We start from the raw sequence: 16,519 nt of genomic DNA, 5'->3' as shown, positions 1-16,519 counted from the left end.
CTTTGCTTAGTTTTCTGTTATCTACATTCCTCTGAAAACAGTTTGATAATGAAAATGAGTGAAAAACTTTAAAGACCTTCAGAGAACACGGAAAAACTATTGCTCAAGAGTTGGGAGTTCGCCTTGTAATCGGAAGGTTGCCGATTCGAGCCCCGGCTTGGACAGTCTCGGTCGTTGTGTCCTTGGGCGAGACACTTCACCCGTTGCCTACTGGTGGTGGCGCCAGTGTCCGGCAGCCTCTGTCAGTGCGCCCCAGGGTGGCTGTGGCTACAATGTAGCTTGCCATCACCAGTGTGTGAATGGGTGGATGACTGGTTGTGTGAAGCGCTTTGGGGTACTTAGGGACTAGTAAAGCGCTATACAAATACAGGCCATTTACCATTTACCAAATGATGCAAGAAAATATGGCTCCTTGGAAGCAAAATACAAAGAAAACAGGGATAGCTCAAGACTTTTGCACAACATTTTATGCCAATTCTGCATGCAGCTGCAAAAGTGGTTATAATGAGTCTGACAAGGCAGACTGAATCTAACTTTGTGTAAATCGACCCAAAGAAGGTATTTATGGCTCTGGCCCTTTAAGACGACGCGCATGCGTACGTCGCCGAGAAAGTTAACTCACTGAACTTCGTAGTCAGAAAAATTCTGATTTTTAAAACAGAAGGGAAAAGTCCATTGTGTTGACATGGCATTTCGCCGAAGAAATAAGAGCTACCCTTTCTTCAGCCAGGAGTTCTTAATTCAAAACCATGCTGACATCGTATTCGGTTTGGTGATTTTCATTCTGATTGGACTGATGTTTGAGGTGAGATGAACTCACATTCCTTTTTTCCTTCTCTCGTCTCCCTCAGCTGTTTTAAGATGGCAAAGCCTGCGGCAAACTCTAAGCTCTAACTTGAAATCCCACTTAAAGCGATTCCCGCTTTGTAGAAACGGTTGCTCATAAGATTGCCTGTTAATTTAGCTGTTATCAGTTTCGCGGGTTTGTCGTTCGTGCTGTTTTTGTGTTTTAAATTTTACAAGTTTGAGGAAGGAAAAAAATGTTGCTCTGGTCGCAGTCAAAGTAACAATCTATGCGTTGCTCTTAAGGTAGGAGGAAACGGGTTTAAAAAAGCAGCTGTGCACAAACTACAGCGTTTTCGTATTATTGCTTTACATGTTGAAAGTTTCCTTTTGTCTTGTCTTTAAGTTTCTAGAATCTGGGTAAAACCTAAACACTTGACTTGGGTAGCAAAGCTACATGACCGTTTAATCGCATGACAGTGTCTTTCACAGCAAAAACTCTTTGCAAGCAATTGTTTTTGCAATTGTCAGTTACCAGACATTTCTAAAATAAAATGGGTGTTAAAGCCTTTCCTGTATTCAAATTAAAAGCAACGACTTTCCTTCCTATGAGTTCCAACAAACTTCCGCTGCCAGCCGTTTTATTTTGAAAGTCGTGAACGGAAGCTGTCTGACTATTTGTCAGTGTCTTGACGCCACTAGTTAACTGCCACGTCTCAATATTTGCTGCTGTGACCCGGGGGGGTCAGCTGCTCTTAACACGCTTTGACCTGAAGGGATTTCACCGCTGACCTTTAGTGAAATAATTAAATAGATTATTCGTGTAGTAGTTCTTCCTTCTGCGTGAGCACAAACACTCCCAGGCAGCCACCGCCTGGACATTTAGTAAAGTTTCAAAACGGAACCCTGGCTGTGATTACACAGCTGATCGAAGAGGGGAAAAAAAATAGGGGATTTCCTTTATTTTTTTCATTACTGGAAAAAAAGAGAACGAGAGTGCTCTACATGTAGTCAGTTATGTTAAATTTTGATGACATGTCACCAGTAGCCTCCATCCACAGGGAATAACTGGCGACTTGTTTCACTGTGGCGCCCAAACTGGTATCAGGGGACCAACAAGGTCTCTTGGGGTGAGGAGTAGGAGGGGGGCTGTGGTTTCATTTTTTTTCACTTTGCTTAATCATATGTGTTAAGGTCAGAATTTAGCATGCGGGAAACGGTAGTAAAAAACAAACAAATAGAACAAAACATGTTTTTGTTTTTTATATATATATATATATATATATATATATATATATATATATATATATATATATATATTAGTGACAGGAATAATCAAAAGTATTTGCTGTATGCATGTTGAAATCTGGATCATCTGAATATAACAATCGGATCCTGGATCACACTCAGCAACCTGTAACAGGTGCTTGCAGGCAGGTATGGCTTTGTTTTGAAATAAGGTTTATACTGGGTTAAAACAAAAACCTCTGCCATTCTATTTTTTTAATTATTTTTTTTTAGAAGGACATCTTAGAAATCAGTTCTCATGAGGAAGTTATGACACCAGATGTGTGACTGTGTGACAGCTCTGCTATACTGATAAGGCTATTTCCTTAATCTCACACACCCACTTGCTAGCTATATATATATATATATATATATATATATATATATATATATATATATATATATATAGCAAGTTTATTGACTATATGTTAAACTGATATGGCTATTGTACTTCAGTAGATGACAACCCGATTAAGAAAAAAAGGTGTTACAACACTGCAAGGGGATGTGGGTGGGGGTTGTCAAAAATCCTTTATGAAGGAAAGACTGACTTGTGTTTGCTCTACTTGGAAGCCCACATTCTTGAGGTTGCACTCAGGCAGGTTCGCTGAACTATGCTGCTGCTGACGTCTCGTCTAATTTCCAGGCAACAGCAAAGACGGCCATACTGTTCATTCAGCCTCAGTACAACGTCACCACGTTGTCGTCAGGTACGAAGAGCCAGATTTTGATTACGTGCTTACTTTCATTCAGCCTCTATTAACCTTTGACTCATGGAGTTTCACTTCTTCCGTACCTTTTCCTCTGCGTCACGGTATTATTGAAGCTGGATGTTCTTCCAGGATGTTTAACACACCCCTGATAAATAACATCCTATGTGTGTTTCATATCTCCTGTGTGTGTTTTTAGAGGGAGAGGTGACGTTGTACCATTACGGATGGAAGGACTGTGCCACCATCCTGTTCTATTTCTTCATCGCCATCATCCTCCACGCAGTAGTGCAGGAATATCTTCTGGATGTAAGCATCTTTTTACTGTTTTACAATGCCTCAGCTTTTTGGTGTGTTTCTTTTGTCTGAAACATATGCTGATTATTTCCAGCAGACAGATTTAAAAAAGATTAAAAAATGAGTAGGTAATTAAAATGAGGGAAAATGTTTTTGTTCTGGGTATGTAAATTCTTAATAATTTAGTAGAAAGGTTTTTGGAAAGGAAGCGCCATAAGGTACCCATTGCCACAAAAGCACTGCCCCAATAAAACCCACATAAAGATTCATTAACCACTATATACACATTCTACTCATTGGTTAAATGAAGGAGAACACTACAGGTTATGACCAGGTTGTACCAAGTTACATAAATCTTTCCAAGACCATAAAGAAGCTTTAAAATAATCAGAATATTACTGTTTTCAGTGTAGTCATCCAGGCTTTGAACTGATTAGCTTAAAAAACCCCTTCAGTGCACAGTATTAGCCTCTTTACTGTTTCAAAAACATGATATTATAATGAGGAAGATGCGTGCCATATACTGAAACCAGGATATGTGCTGTTTCATCTCATGGTGTTTGCATCCAAATGCTCTCATTGTGTCAGTTTAAAAGAAACCACATGAAAAAAAAAAAAAACCCACACATGCCAGTTATGAATATTTTAAACAAAAGAGCTTAAACAGATTGATGTGGGGGGATGGCGGGAGAGCCAGGTTAGTATTTGGTCATTGTTTAGAAATAGGCCAGCGAAAAGGATCGGGTGTTATTTTCGCAACATCACCACGGTTTCCAGCGTGTCTTGAAAGGAATACTTCTTCAGGCAAGTGTTTAAAGTAGCAGCCATAAATAGCTTCTGTCATTTTTTATTTTTTATTTTGTCCTCCTTACGGTAATCCTGTAACACTTCCTTGTGCATGACAAACGCCAGAGTCAACATGCCACCCGTTATTGCCGGGATCTAACCTCATTCACGCGTCCTGTTGTTATGGTTCATGTTGCAGAAAGTGAACAGACGTCTTCACCTCTCCAAGAGCAAGAACACCAAGTTTAATGAGTCGGGTCAACTTTGCGTGTTTCACTTGGTGTCTAGTGTGTGGAGTTTCTACATCCTCATTACAGTGAGTGAGACTGCATTCAAGCGACAACTTCCTAGTGAAGGAAATGCCGCACATATTCTTAAAACAGGCGCTCACACGCGCACATTAATAGATAATAGTATTAATAGTATAAGTGTTCTAATTTCTTCACACAGGAAGGATATCTCCTGCATCCCAGCACCCTTTGGGAGAACTATCCTCATGTACATCTCAGGTATATATATTTATATATATTAATTTAACCATAAAACACTAACTGTAGCTAACAAATGTCATGTTTATTAGGAGTGAGACACAATACCAATACAGCAATCTATCATAACCTTTCCTCTTCTGATACTCTTATCTTGATGCTGCTGCCAGATTTTGATTATTTTGGGGTTTGGTTTTTGGCCTGGGTGTGGACCTGAGTGGAAATGATCTTCAGATGGTTAAGGCAAATTGACAGAATGAGTTTGTGCATCACGTTATATTTAATTTTGGCTGTTAAATAAATAAAGTGTATTAAAGCTATTTAATCTAAGCCCACTTAATATTTCAAATTATTTTGAAACTCTGATTCTCCAACCAGTTTTACTTGGTGGAGTCTCTGCTGCCTGACTTTTTGTGGTGGCATTTATCAAAATAACCAGGGAGAATAAGAATAAGAGGTTATTAGCTATAATCATTATTAAAATATGATAATGGTAGTATACAAATGTGTACTGTAAACCAACGCATACAGATCAATATTTAAGGTTTGACTCTCAACATCCAGTGGAACACAAACTGGGTGTCATCAGGACGCTACAACACAGAGTGAACACCATGCCCACAGATACAGTGGCCAGGAAAACAGAAGAACATATCAAGAAGGCCCTGAGTTTATGTGGTTATCACAGCTGGACGTTTTTCAAAGATGGGAAGGCACCTAGTAAAAAGCTCCAGGAGAGAAAGAGCATTATGCATTTGTGCAAAGTAGGAGCCTTTTAGGGTTTCTTTTTCAGAAGTGGGGATCATCAATTTTGCTGCAGAAACACGATAATTTGGCTGTCTACAAGCTTGTTGTTTTTTTTGTTTTGTTTTTTTGACCATAGTCCTAATTATATAATAAAACTAAGGCGAAACAATCAGTGAGGCAGGATGTAGATTATGTGCTTCTCCCTCTGTCTTACCCATGCCTGTCTGTGTGTGTCTGGTCCAGGTTTCAGGTGAAGTTTTTCTACCTCACTCAGCTTGCCTACTGGCTCCATGCCTTGCCAGAGCTCTACTTCCAGAAAGTCCGCAAGGTCAGTTGGAGAGTCCTTGAAACTGGAGGAGTTCTAAAGTGTGATTAGATAAGCTCTGTTTATACTTGGGCTCATGTATATTCTGCATGTGCATTAGACAAAGTTGGAAAAGGACGGAGAGGTGGAGAAAGGTGTCAAGCTTTAAAATCATTTGCAAATAAAGGCTGTTTGTTTTCCAGGAGGAGATTTCTCGCCAGCTCCAGTACATCTGCCTGTATTTGCTCCACATCTCTGCAGCCTATTTGTTAAAGTAAGAATCCCTTTGAAGTTGGCCAGTAAAATCCAAAGGTGTGAGTAGAGAAGACTCACTAAATGCTTGGTATTTGAGTCATTTCGAGGTCTTTTAAATTCTTTGCAGCAGCAATTTTCACTCTGCTGCTCAACTTAGTGTTTCTTTTGTCAGCAGGGATGTAAGGGAGAAACGTGGCACTCAAAGAACCTTGATTTGAAATCTGTGAGGGAAAAACATAAAGATTTTTAGATATTTCAGGGTTAAGTCAGATCAAACTGTACTGGTGATTCAGTTATTTTAGATAATGGCTCAAAATAAGTGTCCAGCTGCACTTCACGGTGACTCCCGAGTTGCAAGTTGCAAGATGCTCGGGCTGCTTAGATGATTTCCTTTTATCACCTAATCTCTCGACTTTGTGTCTCCTCTTTCCTGCCTAGTTTAAGTCGTGTGGGTCTGGTACTCCTCTTCCTGCAGTACGTGTCAGAGTTGGGCTTCCACATCGCCAGACTCCTGTATTTCACTGATGAGAACCACCAGAAAATGTAAGCTATCTTACCTGCGAAGAGGCTTCAGCAGGTTTTACTTGATAAAGGAATGAGATAGAAGTAGATCAAGCCCAACAGTGCGACCTTTTAAAAATAAACTTCAGTGTTTTTGTTCGTAAGCAACAGCATCATGTGTTTTCAGCGTTGTTCACCTTTTGACTCGGATAGTTTTACAGTACACAATAATATTACAGTGTTCTTATGATAACCACTACCTTGAACTGATCATCTCAGCAGCTTTTTTTTTTTTTTCCTTTTCCTTTCTCTGGGCCCAACCTCGCTGTGTGTCCTCCCCCAGGTTTGATCTGTGGGCGGTCAGCTTCGTGTTTACGCGGATGTCTACGCTGACCCTGATGTTCCTGGCAGTGGGGTTTGGTTTGGCTCGTGAGTATCAGGGGCTGGACCTGGAGATGGGGAACTTCAACACTGTGTTGATAAGGTGAGTTATATTGAGAGAGGGAAAAAAAGAGCAATGTCCAACATCTGTGGATAATGATTTATTTTCTGGTACTGTAAGAACTGTTTAGAGCTACAGAAACAACATAAAAGTATAATTACATTGTGCCCTTCTAGTGTTCAGTTTTGTATTGTTTTGCATCATTCATTTTGAGGAGGATGTATAGGAGCCAGGAAGGAATTTAGATATTTTATTTAGGCTATTAAAAATATCATACATTAGCATCATATGTTTTAACATTTTGCAACACAATCGCCCATTTTTACGAGCACACGTTTGTTTTTGTTCTTTCCTTTGGCCCTTTCAGGATGACCGTTCTACTGTTGGTATGTTTAACTCAATCGTGGCTACTCTGGAAGTTTATTCGCTTCCAGCTGAGGCGCTGGAGGGAGTTCAGACACGAGCAGGCTGTTCGCAAGAAGTCTGCTGCAAAACAACCCCTAAGGCCACTAAAAAGAGATTCACGTGAGTTTAAACACCTGCTCTGCTGGCTTTCATATTTCACGTGCATTACCTGTTAAATACTTGCAAAAGAAAAAGGAAATGAGACTTAGCATTTGTCTCTTCTCTGCTGTCATTTCTGCTTTCTTCATTTATCTTTATCACACCGATTCCTACATGTGCTGCATTAACAGAGGTACTGATTTCTCCCTTCTCTGCCTGGCAGTTGGTCACCATGAAAATGGAGTTCTTAAAGCTGAGAACGGAGCCTCTCCTCGGACAAAGAAACTCAAATCCCCTTAAGATAACAAACTGACTGGCCTAAACAGGAGACCTTAGCCCTGGCCAAGGCTTCTCATCAGCACCGCAGCGAAGCTGATAGCCACTGGTCATCAAGCTTCTGGATGTGTATTTCCTGAGATGCCACGGGGACTCAGTCGCTACAGACTTAGGCTTGAATGCTGGAAAATGAAATCCAAGGAAACCCCTTGAGCCCCAACAGACATTTTCTCTTCTCATCATATCAGTATTTTTTTTTATTTTATTTTTTTTATATACATCCACAAAGCCTGTGATCCCACCCTGAAGCACACCATTGAATGCAGAGGGAATTCAAAAGTAAAGTGAACGCAGTGTGTGGCACATTTTAATGTGTATGTCCATGCTGAACGTGTTGATTAGTCCTCATACACAAGTACTGTATTGGTTGTAGCATTGTGAGATATTGCAGCTCTTGCCATTGAGCCGGCTTTGCTTGTTTTCTATTCTGGTCTGCTGGAGCAGAAAAGCGTTACTGATGATAAAGTATGATATGAGCTTACTGTCGAAATCATGCAACTGTCACTGGTCACTTAACAAATATGCATTAAATATGTATGTTGGATATTACCGCATGCTATTTCATGTTTTCTTTTTTTTTTTCTTTTTTTTCCTTTTTTTTTTTTTTTAATTTCTTTATTAAATAATGAGATTTTTTCTGATATAGGTTTTGCATCTGAGGTCTTTTCAGCTGGTTTACATTTTATGCACCACATGTGTTTAAAACAAAACTACAAAAAAAAAAAAAAAGAATAATCACTTGTTGGAATTTATGGTGTGTGAATGGACAAATTTGAAGTCTCCTCATTAGAGACGCCATAAGGTTCATTTTAAAGCAACAACAAAAGGTCGCTGTATTTATCATTTGTCTCACTGTAAGGTATCACTTGAAAGGTGTCATGTTGATTGTTTAATTGTCAAGGAAATTTTAGTAAAGGCTTTGATTTACAGTAGATTTATTGCAGAAGAACTCTGAAATAAGGAATGTCTTCACATCAAAGAAACGGCTCTGTTGCTTCACCTGCCAATGAGAAAGGAGGGGGGGTTGGCAATTAAGATGAGCATGAACTAATTAGCATTTATTTTTTCCAAAGAGATACCTACCTGCACAAAGGTATCATTGACAAATAATTTAGTCTAAATGGCTGGTATAGTCTTTCCCATCTTGGTCAGGTGGCTGGGTAGTTAGAATTTCCACACCCAGCTTCTGCCGCAAAGAATCCAGCGTCTTGGAAGGGATGTCACTCCAGTTAGACTCCAAGTATTTGAGCACATAGTGGTCGGCATCAGTCAACACAAAGCGGTGACCAAAAACTGAAAGCGGGCAAAGGTAAATTTTATAATCTTGATATTATACTAAAGATAACATTTAAAATGTCATAACTGAGAAATGTTACTGTATAAAAAAGGAATATATAATCATTTTCAATTTAAGTCAGAAACACGCTTAAAAGAAGTTGGGATAGTGGCATGTTTGTTTTCCCAGTCCTGATTAACATAGGATTTCAGCTGTTACCTTCCACAGTGGCCCCGATAGCGAAGTCTGCAGGTGAGTAGTACGCAGGTTTGTCTACAGTAGAGCCTGGCTTGGGGACACGAGACTTTTCCAGAAATTTTCCACCAATGACACCAGAGTTGCGTGTGGTCTTTTCAAAAATGCTGATCATGTCATTTGACAGGAAGTAGGACAGGATGAAACGGCGGTCTTCATCTTCAGGATTCTGGGAGTCCTGGAATGCAACATAGGTGGGCTTAACCAAGGTGTAAAAATAAAAAATAGCTTTTTGCATAATCACCCCTTTTTTAACTAAATTTTTACTGAGGAGTAAAAATGTCTCTAATCAGTGTTTCTGAGCAAACCCTGTCCATTGCAGAATGAGGAGCAAGGCTGGGCTTTTTTAATCTCATTAGAATGGTCTACTTTTGGTAACTTTCAGTGATTCAGTTCTTTTGAACTGCTACAAATGCTCTGCTAAATGTTGCTCACCAGTCTGGCACTGTAGCGCAACACTTTATGGTCGTTCTCTAGCATCTTTACCACGTTCACTTTGGGAGGCTCGGGAATCAGACGCAAACAATTCTGAAGAGAATCCTCAAGTGAACCAAAACCATTGTAGGGAGGAACTATCTGTAAGGATGGACAGCATGGAGAAAGAGAGAAGGAAATAGACACAAATGTACAAAAACATATACACTTCTGCTGCTGTAGTCCATCTGCTTAACTGAGCTACTATTGCCTTCCTATCACTTTGAATTGGTCTGGCTTAAAGCGGTATAAAGCATGCCTCCTCAGTGATACAGTCTAGCTCTGACAGCATGGCTGGAATTGTTTTTTACCTTCTGAATCTGTCTGTGTGTATGCAATCATGGCAAAATTAGGTCCTTGAGACACTTACTATAGCAGAAACTACCTCAAAGGTAGTTTTTAGAGCTTTATCGGGTGTTTATATGACTATCTGCAGACAGATTCTGTCAGTATGATGCGTCATCACTGTATAAGATGTGTGTGTATCGCTGACATTATAATGAACGTCAAATTCACAGATGGATGTAGTTTATAATTGTTTTGTCTGGTGTAATCCCATTCCAAGATGGGCTTCAGTTTAAATTAAAATTGTTCCAACATAAAAAACAAAAATAGGTTAAATATACAGTTCAATTTACCTTCTTCCAGTCTTGAGGCATATCAACCTTCTTTGGTATCTCTATGGACTTCATCTCCATTTCCGGGTGGTTCTTCTGGTAATATTCTTTAGTGAAGCCATCACAGTCATAAAGCAGGAAGTTGCGCCCCAGTAGTTTCATCCTTTGACCCACCTGGAAGTCTTTTGGGGAGTAATACTCATCCACCTCTTGCTTTGAGACCTCCATCACTGCGCTGGGGAAGTTCTCTACAAATAAACAAGAGTACAACAATGTCAAAATTAAATATACAAAATATTATCACAGTCTCTGTGTATTTTTGATGTATCTAGAAAACCGAGTACTTTGTAGAAGCCAGTGTAATTAATCTTTTTACATAACATGTCATCATTTTTGTCATCATTGCATAAAGTCGTTTATGTCATACATAAAGTAGGCAAGAAAAAAAACATAACTGATGACATAACTCGCTTTACTGCACTGTATCAAATCAAATCGGTTAAATGCACATTTAACCAACACACAGTACTGCATCAAACCTGATTTGATCTTTTTGGGTAGTCTCTGCCTCCGCATCAGGATGGGGAAGGGATCCAGGCCGCTGTTCGGTTGGTGGACCTCTGCGACCTCCACTGTATCATCCACCAGGTAATAGTGAATGGTAACAGGCCTGGACTCCCCATACAGAGAGTCAGCATCATCCCACAGAGTGAAGAAGCGTAACACCTAACCAAAAAAGTGTAGAAGAATGAAACTACAAATACAGGCATGCCTCTATTATATCTGCCATTTATTTTATGGCAGGGATACCCCATGAAGGAATTTAATTTCTAGCACTTATTAGAACTCTAACACAAATCAAGATCGGTGGATTCAAACCTTGGACGTTGCTGTGATGTGACAGTGCTAAACGTGATAAATGTTACACAGTCAGCTTGTAAAGGACTGAATTTCATTCACCTTGCGGTCCATGTTGAGAAACTTGTGCAAATTATCAAATGTGGAAGGTGTAGTGTGACACGGTGGAGGGTTTTCACGACGGATGATGTAAGGATCCGCTGGCATTGGCTCAGGGTCATTTACAATCATGCCTTCACTTTCCATGAATTCCTGTATGAAGAATGAGAGATCAGAACACACAGGAAGTGTATTTATAACAGCAGACTTCTAATGCATAGTTTCATTTCCACAGCATTCAAACACATAAGGTTGTACCTTAGTAAAGGTATCACACTGGGTGATGCGGTATTTGACCCCATACACGTCCAGGTCCATACCAAGGTTGAGATCTTTCCAATGGTAATGCTCTCCACGTTCATTCTTGGGCAACTGGTGGCGTTTGATCCGCTTTCCCTGTGGTATCCCAGAGTTCTCTACTGTGGGCTCGATGATGCAAATGCTGTCATCCTCTAGGTAATAGTAAATTACCACAGGGCGCACACGGTACTGCTCTTCAGGAGAATACAAGATAGCCTCCATAAAATATCCATAGTAGCGCAGCGCCTGCAAGACAGGTGGTAGTGATGAATAACAGATGAGGAATCTTTATGTTTTTATGAGTTTTACAACTATAGGTGTTACCAGACCTTCTTGTCAAGGGCCACATGAGCAGGGATGAAGTCTTCATGTACTCTTTTACCAAAGGCGCAATAAGTAAGGTCAGGTGTCTCGAAGGCTAACTCACTAATCTCTTGTTGAGTGAGCTGCTCTGATAAAAGAGGGTTGTTGCCAATGCCCACAGTGGGACGTCGGGGCAGAGCATAGCCATTCCTATAGCTCAGAGTTTGGGGTCGATGGAAGGCTGACTTCTGCAAACACAGAGGAAGAAATAAATTAGCTCAGGTAAATACAGACAGAAACGTAATTACATGAAGCACTTATCACTAATTGATGCAGTTTACACTTAAATACCAATATGGGAGTGTTCTGTCCAATGTTACAGTAGTCTGTGCAAGTCTTGAGCCACCCATTGTGTATATTTTGTTCCAAGTAGCCAATAATTCTCCAGGCTTTCTTAAGGTCTTTTCACATTGTTCTTTTGGCTGCTTTTTCAAGGATTTTAATTCAAGTCCTTGTTCCTGACCATTTTTAGAGGAATTCTTTAATTGTTAACCCACTTGACATTGACCTATGAATGACTGAAGCATTAAAAAAGACACCTACTTCAAGCAATGACCTTGTGTTGTCTACACATAGCAGAAAACTGTACAACATACCGATCTAAAAATATATCTCTAGTTATCTTACTAGTATACCGTCACAAAAACACATCATCTGTTCCCATAATACAGTAACACAGTTTATTAGGCACCCATGAGTAAATCGCAGTGGAGGTCTGTCGTGGTTAGGGGCTGAATTTCAGACAGCGGTGTCAAAATTAATTGAATTATGAACCGATTTTGATCAATCATGTCAATCCATAAAATTGCCGAAACCTTTTTTTTCTTTTTTCTTTTTGCCAAAACACACTTCCAATGCGGTGAAGGCATAACTGGATAGAAAAACACACAAGGTAGCACAATCTGTGATAGACTGGCCTCCCCAGAGTCCAGACCTAAGTGTTCTGATAATTTTTTAAATGGCATTTTTCTATTCCCTACAATCCAACATCATCCACCCAAGTGCTTTCTATAAACCAATCACTCACATTGGAGAGCTACTTGGGGTTAGTATCTTACCCAAGGATATTTGGCCATACTTGTAGCCGGGGATCAAACCACTAACTGTCCAATTAGTAGATGACTTGCGCTACCTCCTGAGCTACCACCCCTGTTAATGTAACAAAAGGCAGCTAGAATCCAAAGAAGATTTTTAAATGTCGTCCAAGAGGCCTGGGGAACTATTCACGAAGACTACTTAAAGAAATGACAAGCATTGTTGCCTAAGAGTTCTGTTTGTGTTGAAGAATAAAGGTGCTCAGACCAAATATTGACTTTCAAGGTGATTAGAATTGTACAAACTCTGTTTTTGCCTTCAGTACTGTATTCCCATGTATGTTTGCACCTGTTCCAATACATTCTTGCACCCATTTTTCATTTCCGAGGGGTGGCTCAAGACTACTGAACAGTACTGTAGATCAAGTATGCCTGTAGGAAAACAAAATAACAATAACATCCCTAAAGTAAAGCAAGAATAAATAAATAAATACAGATAAATTCTCTCTGTGTTAACTGTCAACAGTGAATTTGTTAATTTTATAAAAAAAATAATAATTATGTGTTATTATGATTCAAAGCATTGCTGTTCATTTTTATTAGGGCTTGGTAAAATAAAATAACTTTATCAAAGACTCTTTAGAGAACATTTAGAGATGTTTTAAAGGTCACTCGAGAGCTGGCTAGTACCTTAGCAACACAACCTAACAAGTGGAGGAATGTAAGAAGACACCTGCATTATTAAAAAAATAATCGACAAATACCCCCCCCCCCCCCCCCCCCCACCACCTTCAAAAAAAAAAAAAAAAAAAAAAATTTAAAATTCTGTCAATCGTTAATGTTTCAAACTACTAAGCAAACCCTATAGTTTTGTTTAATCATATTCTTACCGTCACATCTCGAAATGTATATCCCGGTAAAAATGGTAGTCCGTGGCTGTTCCCGCTATAAGACATTTCCAGTCTTGATATTTTTTATTTTTTTTAAAAAGATTTCCTCCTCTGCACAAGATGTTAGCAGTGGGAATTGTGTAATTTGTGGATTTAACAGCCGTTTTCGTTGGTGTGTAAAATTGCACGAGAGCTCTCACGGTGGTAAGTTTATAGTATCCATGGTAACGACAGGAGCGTCTCAGTGGAAACAAAGCAAATATTTCCTAAAACAGATTTAATTTCGCGGTAAAAACCCCATGGAAATACTGAAATTCACAGCGGCAAACACAAACACAAAGGAATAAACACGGCAAACATAAAATACAATATAATAACATGATATTAAGTTGTTATAGTTTCTATTTTTTTAATTTGCATTTTTATTTTAAGTATTTTTTTATGTTATATCCAATAAAACAATGCATTTATCTATATAGCTGTGCTGACTTTGTATAGCTAGCCAAAGTGATTTGCAGTCATAACTTCACTCCTTATGTGCTGCATTAAAACACACTGTAGAGATCTATCTTCATCACAAGGTGGCGCTCAATAACAAATCTTACAGATCCAGTGAGCCGCTGGCTCACAAGTTCTCCTTCATGCTGTCTATGACCTCCTTGTGTAAATCCGTATTATGTATGAACTCACTGTATTCTCAGTACTGGAATTGGGCTAAAGCGTCTTCTTTCTCCTGACACTCACAATATAGTCTTAAATTCAAAAATATAGGTCAGTGTACACAGTTGCAGCGTGTTTTTTTCAGAAGAAAGTGCAGAAGGAAAAAAAAAAGACATGTTATTTTTTTTTAACACAGTTTATTCCAAGCACAGGAGTCATATTTTGGTCTCTCACATCACCAGTTATTGGCACATTTTAATCCCATTCAAAATTAAACACAACAAATATCCTTGTTAGAAAACAAACAAAAAAACAGGAGAAGTGCAGGGTGTACTGTATGTATGGTGGAGGGAGTGTTGTGAAAATGACCTTAATATGTCCTGTTTACTCTTTAATTACGCTCACAAAAATACCAAACTGATTTATGAAAACTAACTCTACGCTTGAAGTCAGGGAAGCACGAGCAGAACTGGACTGACAACTGGTTATAAGATTAAAGTGGCGACATAATTCGCCACTTTCTGCAGCGCTGGTTTCCACGGGCATCTGTTTAGCATCTTTGAAATGAATACACAGATGGCGCAAGACCTGAAATTCACACATCTGTCACGAGACAAGACCATAAAAATATTTTGTAGCAAAGTCACTGATAGAAATTGGCACTTACTGGTAATGCACATTTACATCTGGGGAGAAGTGCAATGTTTAACAGACACATTCAGCTTTTACACATGGTCCACCTCAGCAAAGGGAATATGCATACAACGAGATGAATGTATGATTTCCAATCAATAAATAATTTGACCAGTTACAGAGAGACTCATCAGCTTCATTTCTGACAAAGAGATGTAACAGTTGGAAAAGGCACTGCACTGTGAGTTAAACATACTGTATCAAAAATAAGGTTTAAAAATCACTAAAACCTCTTTGAGGCTCTTTATATGATTTTTCTAGTTCTTCTCTTTAAATGCTGGCACAGCGGTTTAAATGGGCCGATCCCCTTCTTAATAGCCAAAAAACAACCAAAACAAACATCAACCAAACACAGAAACACTAGGATTGCATCCCTGAGGTGCTAGACCAGACAACCTTCGCCAAGTATAAAAATATCTCATAATAAACCATACTTGACAACAAAAATACGCAACATTAATAAACTATTAAATATTTTAAAATATATTTCAGAAGGGCTGAGATGAATTCCCACAAAAATATCTTTTGGTTTTATAAAGCTCAAAAGGCAGCATGGTTATTCACTGTGGAAAGATTATCTTACATTGTCAAGTGCACTTGCTTTATGCTACCCCTCTGCTAAAGTTCACACTTGAATACTGGAGGGTACAGAGCATAAAGCTGTAAGTGTCACAGTCTCTTCCAGCTGCCTGGGGTTCTGTATAAACAGACCTGTCTGAGGCCTTGGTCCTTCAGTCACCATGTAGTCTCTGCAGGCCTATGTATGTCTAAGGCAGCTAACCCATAAATCCCCACTTCAAAAAGGCCTGCGGAGGTCATGGGCAAGGCAGTGCAGCCTTTCACCTCTTGCTTCCTCCAGCCAAGAGGTAAGCTTACCATACAGAAAGGGAGCTTATTGTTTTACTCAAAAGGGGAATAGCTTATGATACCCAGAGGAATATGCAAATCAGCAGAGAAGGAGGACTTTCTTTAAAAGTCTGCAGTACCTTCCACTTTTCTCATCAGTAAGAGTCCAGCTGCTTTTGCATTCATGCTTATAAAGCTTCATCGAGGCCTTGTCCCTTTCCACTCCAACCCAAGTGTGTTCTAAATTTTTGTTTGAGTCAAGTAAGCCGCCTATCAATCATCCCTCTGCAGTCCTCAGTAATACCGATTGAGGCTCCGTGTCCCTGGGATGTCCGGCTGTCCGTTCATCCAGATCTCCCGGATGATTCGCTCCCTTTCCTCAAGCCTCTGCGCTCTTTCCAGCTCCTCCGCCGACGTGAACACATTCATGTTGAGCGTACGCTCAAAGCGCCGGTGTCTCCGCGCCGACAGATCTGAGGTGGTGTCCCAGTCTGAGTCCGAGTCGCTGGAATCGGAGGATGAGTCGGGAGGACGCGGTCGTTTCTTGGCGGGAGGCCGCTGGCGGGGCTGGCAGTCGGTGCGACAGGAGATCTGTACTACCAGGGCGAAGAGGGTGAGGAAGAGGCCCAAACACACACCACAGACAAAGAATAGTGCAGCCCTCTCTGGGTGATCTGTTGTACAAGAGAAATTGGAAATTGTTAGTTGACTTTA

General features: G+C 39.8%; 3 protein-coding genes across 3 annotated transcripts in view; 1 reads left to right on the top strand and 2 right to left on the bottom strand.

Annotated features, from left to right (window-relative positions):
• The first annotated feature begins 589 nt into the window (after nucleotides 1-589).
• Nucleotides 590-7,972, top strand: tram2 (translocation associated membrane protein 2). The gene is made up of 11 exons (XM_080882180.1): nucleotides 590-805; nucleotides 2,717-2,780; nucleotides 2,980-3,089; nucleotides 4,063-4,179; nucleotides 4,314-4,372; nucleotides 5,342-5,426; nucleotides 5,606-5,676; nucleotides 6,096-6,200; nucleotides 6,502-6,642; nucleotides 6,968-7,125; nucleotides 7,328-7,972. Exons 1-11 carry the CDS (start codon nucleotides 686-688, stop codon nucleotides 7,402-7,404), a joined length of 1,107 nt encoding a protein of 368 aa, XP_080738306.1. The 5' UTR covers nucleotides 590-685; the 3' UTR covers nucleotides 7,405-7,972.
• A 221-nt stretch (nucleotides 7,973-8,193) lies between these two features.
• Nucleotides 8,194-13,821, bottom strand: efhc1 (EF-hand domain (C-terminal) containing 1). The gene is made up of 10 exons (XM_080882179.1): nucleotides 13,607-13,821; nucleotides 11,649-11,870; nucleotides 11,278-11,565; nucleotides 11,023-11,172; nucleotides 10,602-10,788; nucleotides 10,084-10,310; nucleotides 9,407-9,547; nucleotides 8,936-9,149; nucleotides 8,524-8,733; nucleotides 8,194-8,440 (listed from the first exon to the last, which is right to left on the bottom strand). The coding sequence occupies exons 1-9, from the start codon at nucleotides 13,670-13,672 to the stop codon at nucleotides 8,552-8,554; spliced, it is 1,677 nt and encodes a 558-aa protein (XP_080738305.1). The 5' UTR covers nucleotides 13,673-13,821; the 3' UTR covers nucleotides 8,194-8,440; nucleotides 8,524-8,551.
• Nucleotides 13,822-14,459: 638 nt separating this feature from the next.
• Nucleotides 14,460-16,519, bottom strand: part of eva1aa (eva-1 homolog A, regulator of programmed cell death a) — a 76,307-nt gene continuing 74,247 nt past the window's right edge. The window contains exon 8 of the mRNA XM_080882511.1: nucleotides 14,460-16,479. Coding sequence (XP_080738637.1) covers nucleotides 16,100-16,479 — 380 coding nt within the window. The 3' untranslated portion in view covers nucleotides 14,460-16,099. The remainder of the gene's footprint in view (nucleotides 16,480-16,519) is intronic.

The sequence above is a fragment of the Rhamphochromis sp. 'chilingali' genome (genome assembly GCF_963969265.1).
Source record: "Rhamphochromis sp. 'chilingali' genome assembly, chromosome: 5".
Classification (NCBI taxonomy): Eukaryota; Metazoa; Chordata; class Actinopteri; order Cichliformes; family Cichlidae; genus Rhamphochromis; species Rhamphochromis sp. 'chilingali'.
The sequence above is the reverse complement of the archived record's forward strand: the minus strand, read 5'-3'. Positions and strand labels throughout refer to the sequence as shown.

Excerpts from the sequence above, each read along its gene's own strand:
- efhc1 (XM_080882179.1), bottom strand. The coding sequence starts at position 13,672 with ATGTCTTATAGCGGGAACAGCCACGGACTACCATTTTTACCGGGATAT. Across the intron at positions 11,173-11,277 it reads AGTGTGATACCTTTACTAAG|GAATTCATGGAAAGTGAAGG; the intron begins GTACAACCTTAT and ends TTCTTCATACAG. Across the intron at positions 10,789-11,022 it reads TTCTCAACATGGACCGCAAG|GTGTTACGCTTCTTCACTCT; the intron begins GTGAATGAAATT and ends TTTTTTGGTTAG.
- tram2 (XM_080882180.1), top strand. The coding sequence starts at position 686 with ATGGCATTTCGCCGAAGAAATAAGAGCTACCCTTTCTTCAGCCAGGAG. Across the intron at positions 5,677-6,095 it reads TCTGCAGCCTATTTGTTAAA|TTTAAGTCGTGTGGGTCTGG; the intron begins GTAAGAATCCCT and ends TTTCCTGCCTAG. Across the intron at positions 6,201-6,501 it reads GATGAGAACCACCAGAAAAT|GTTTGATCTGTGGGCGGTCA; the intron begins GTAAGCTATCTT and ends GTCCTCCCCCAG.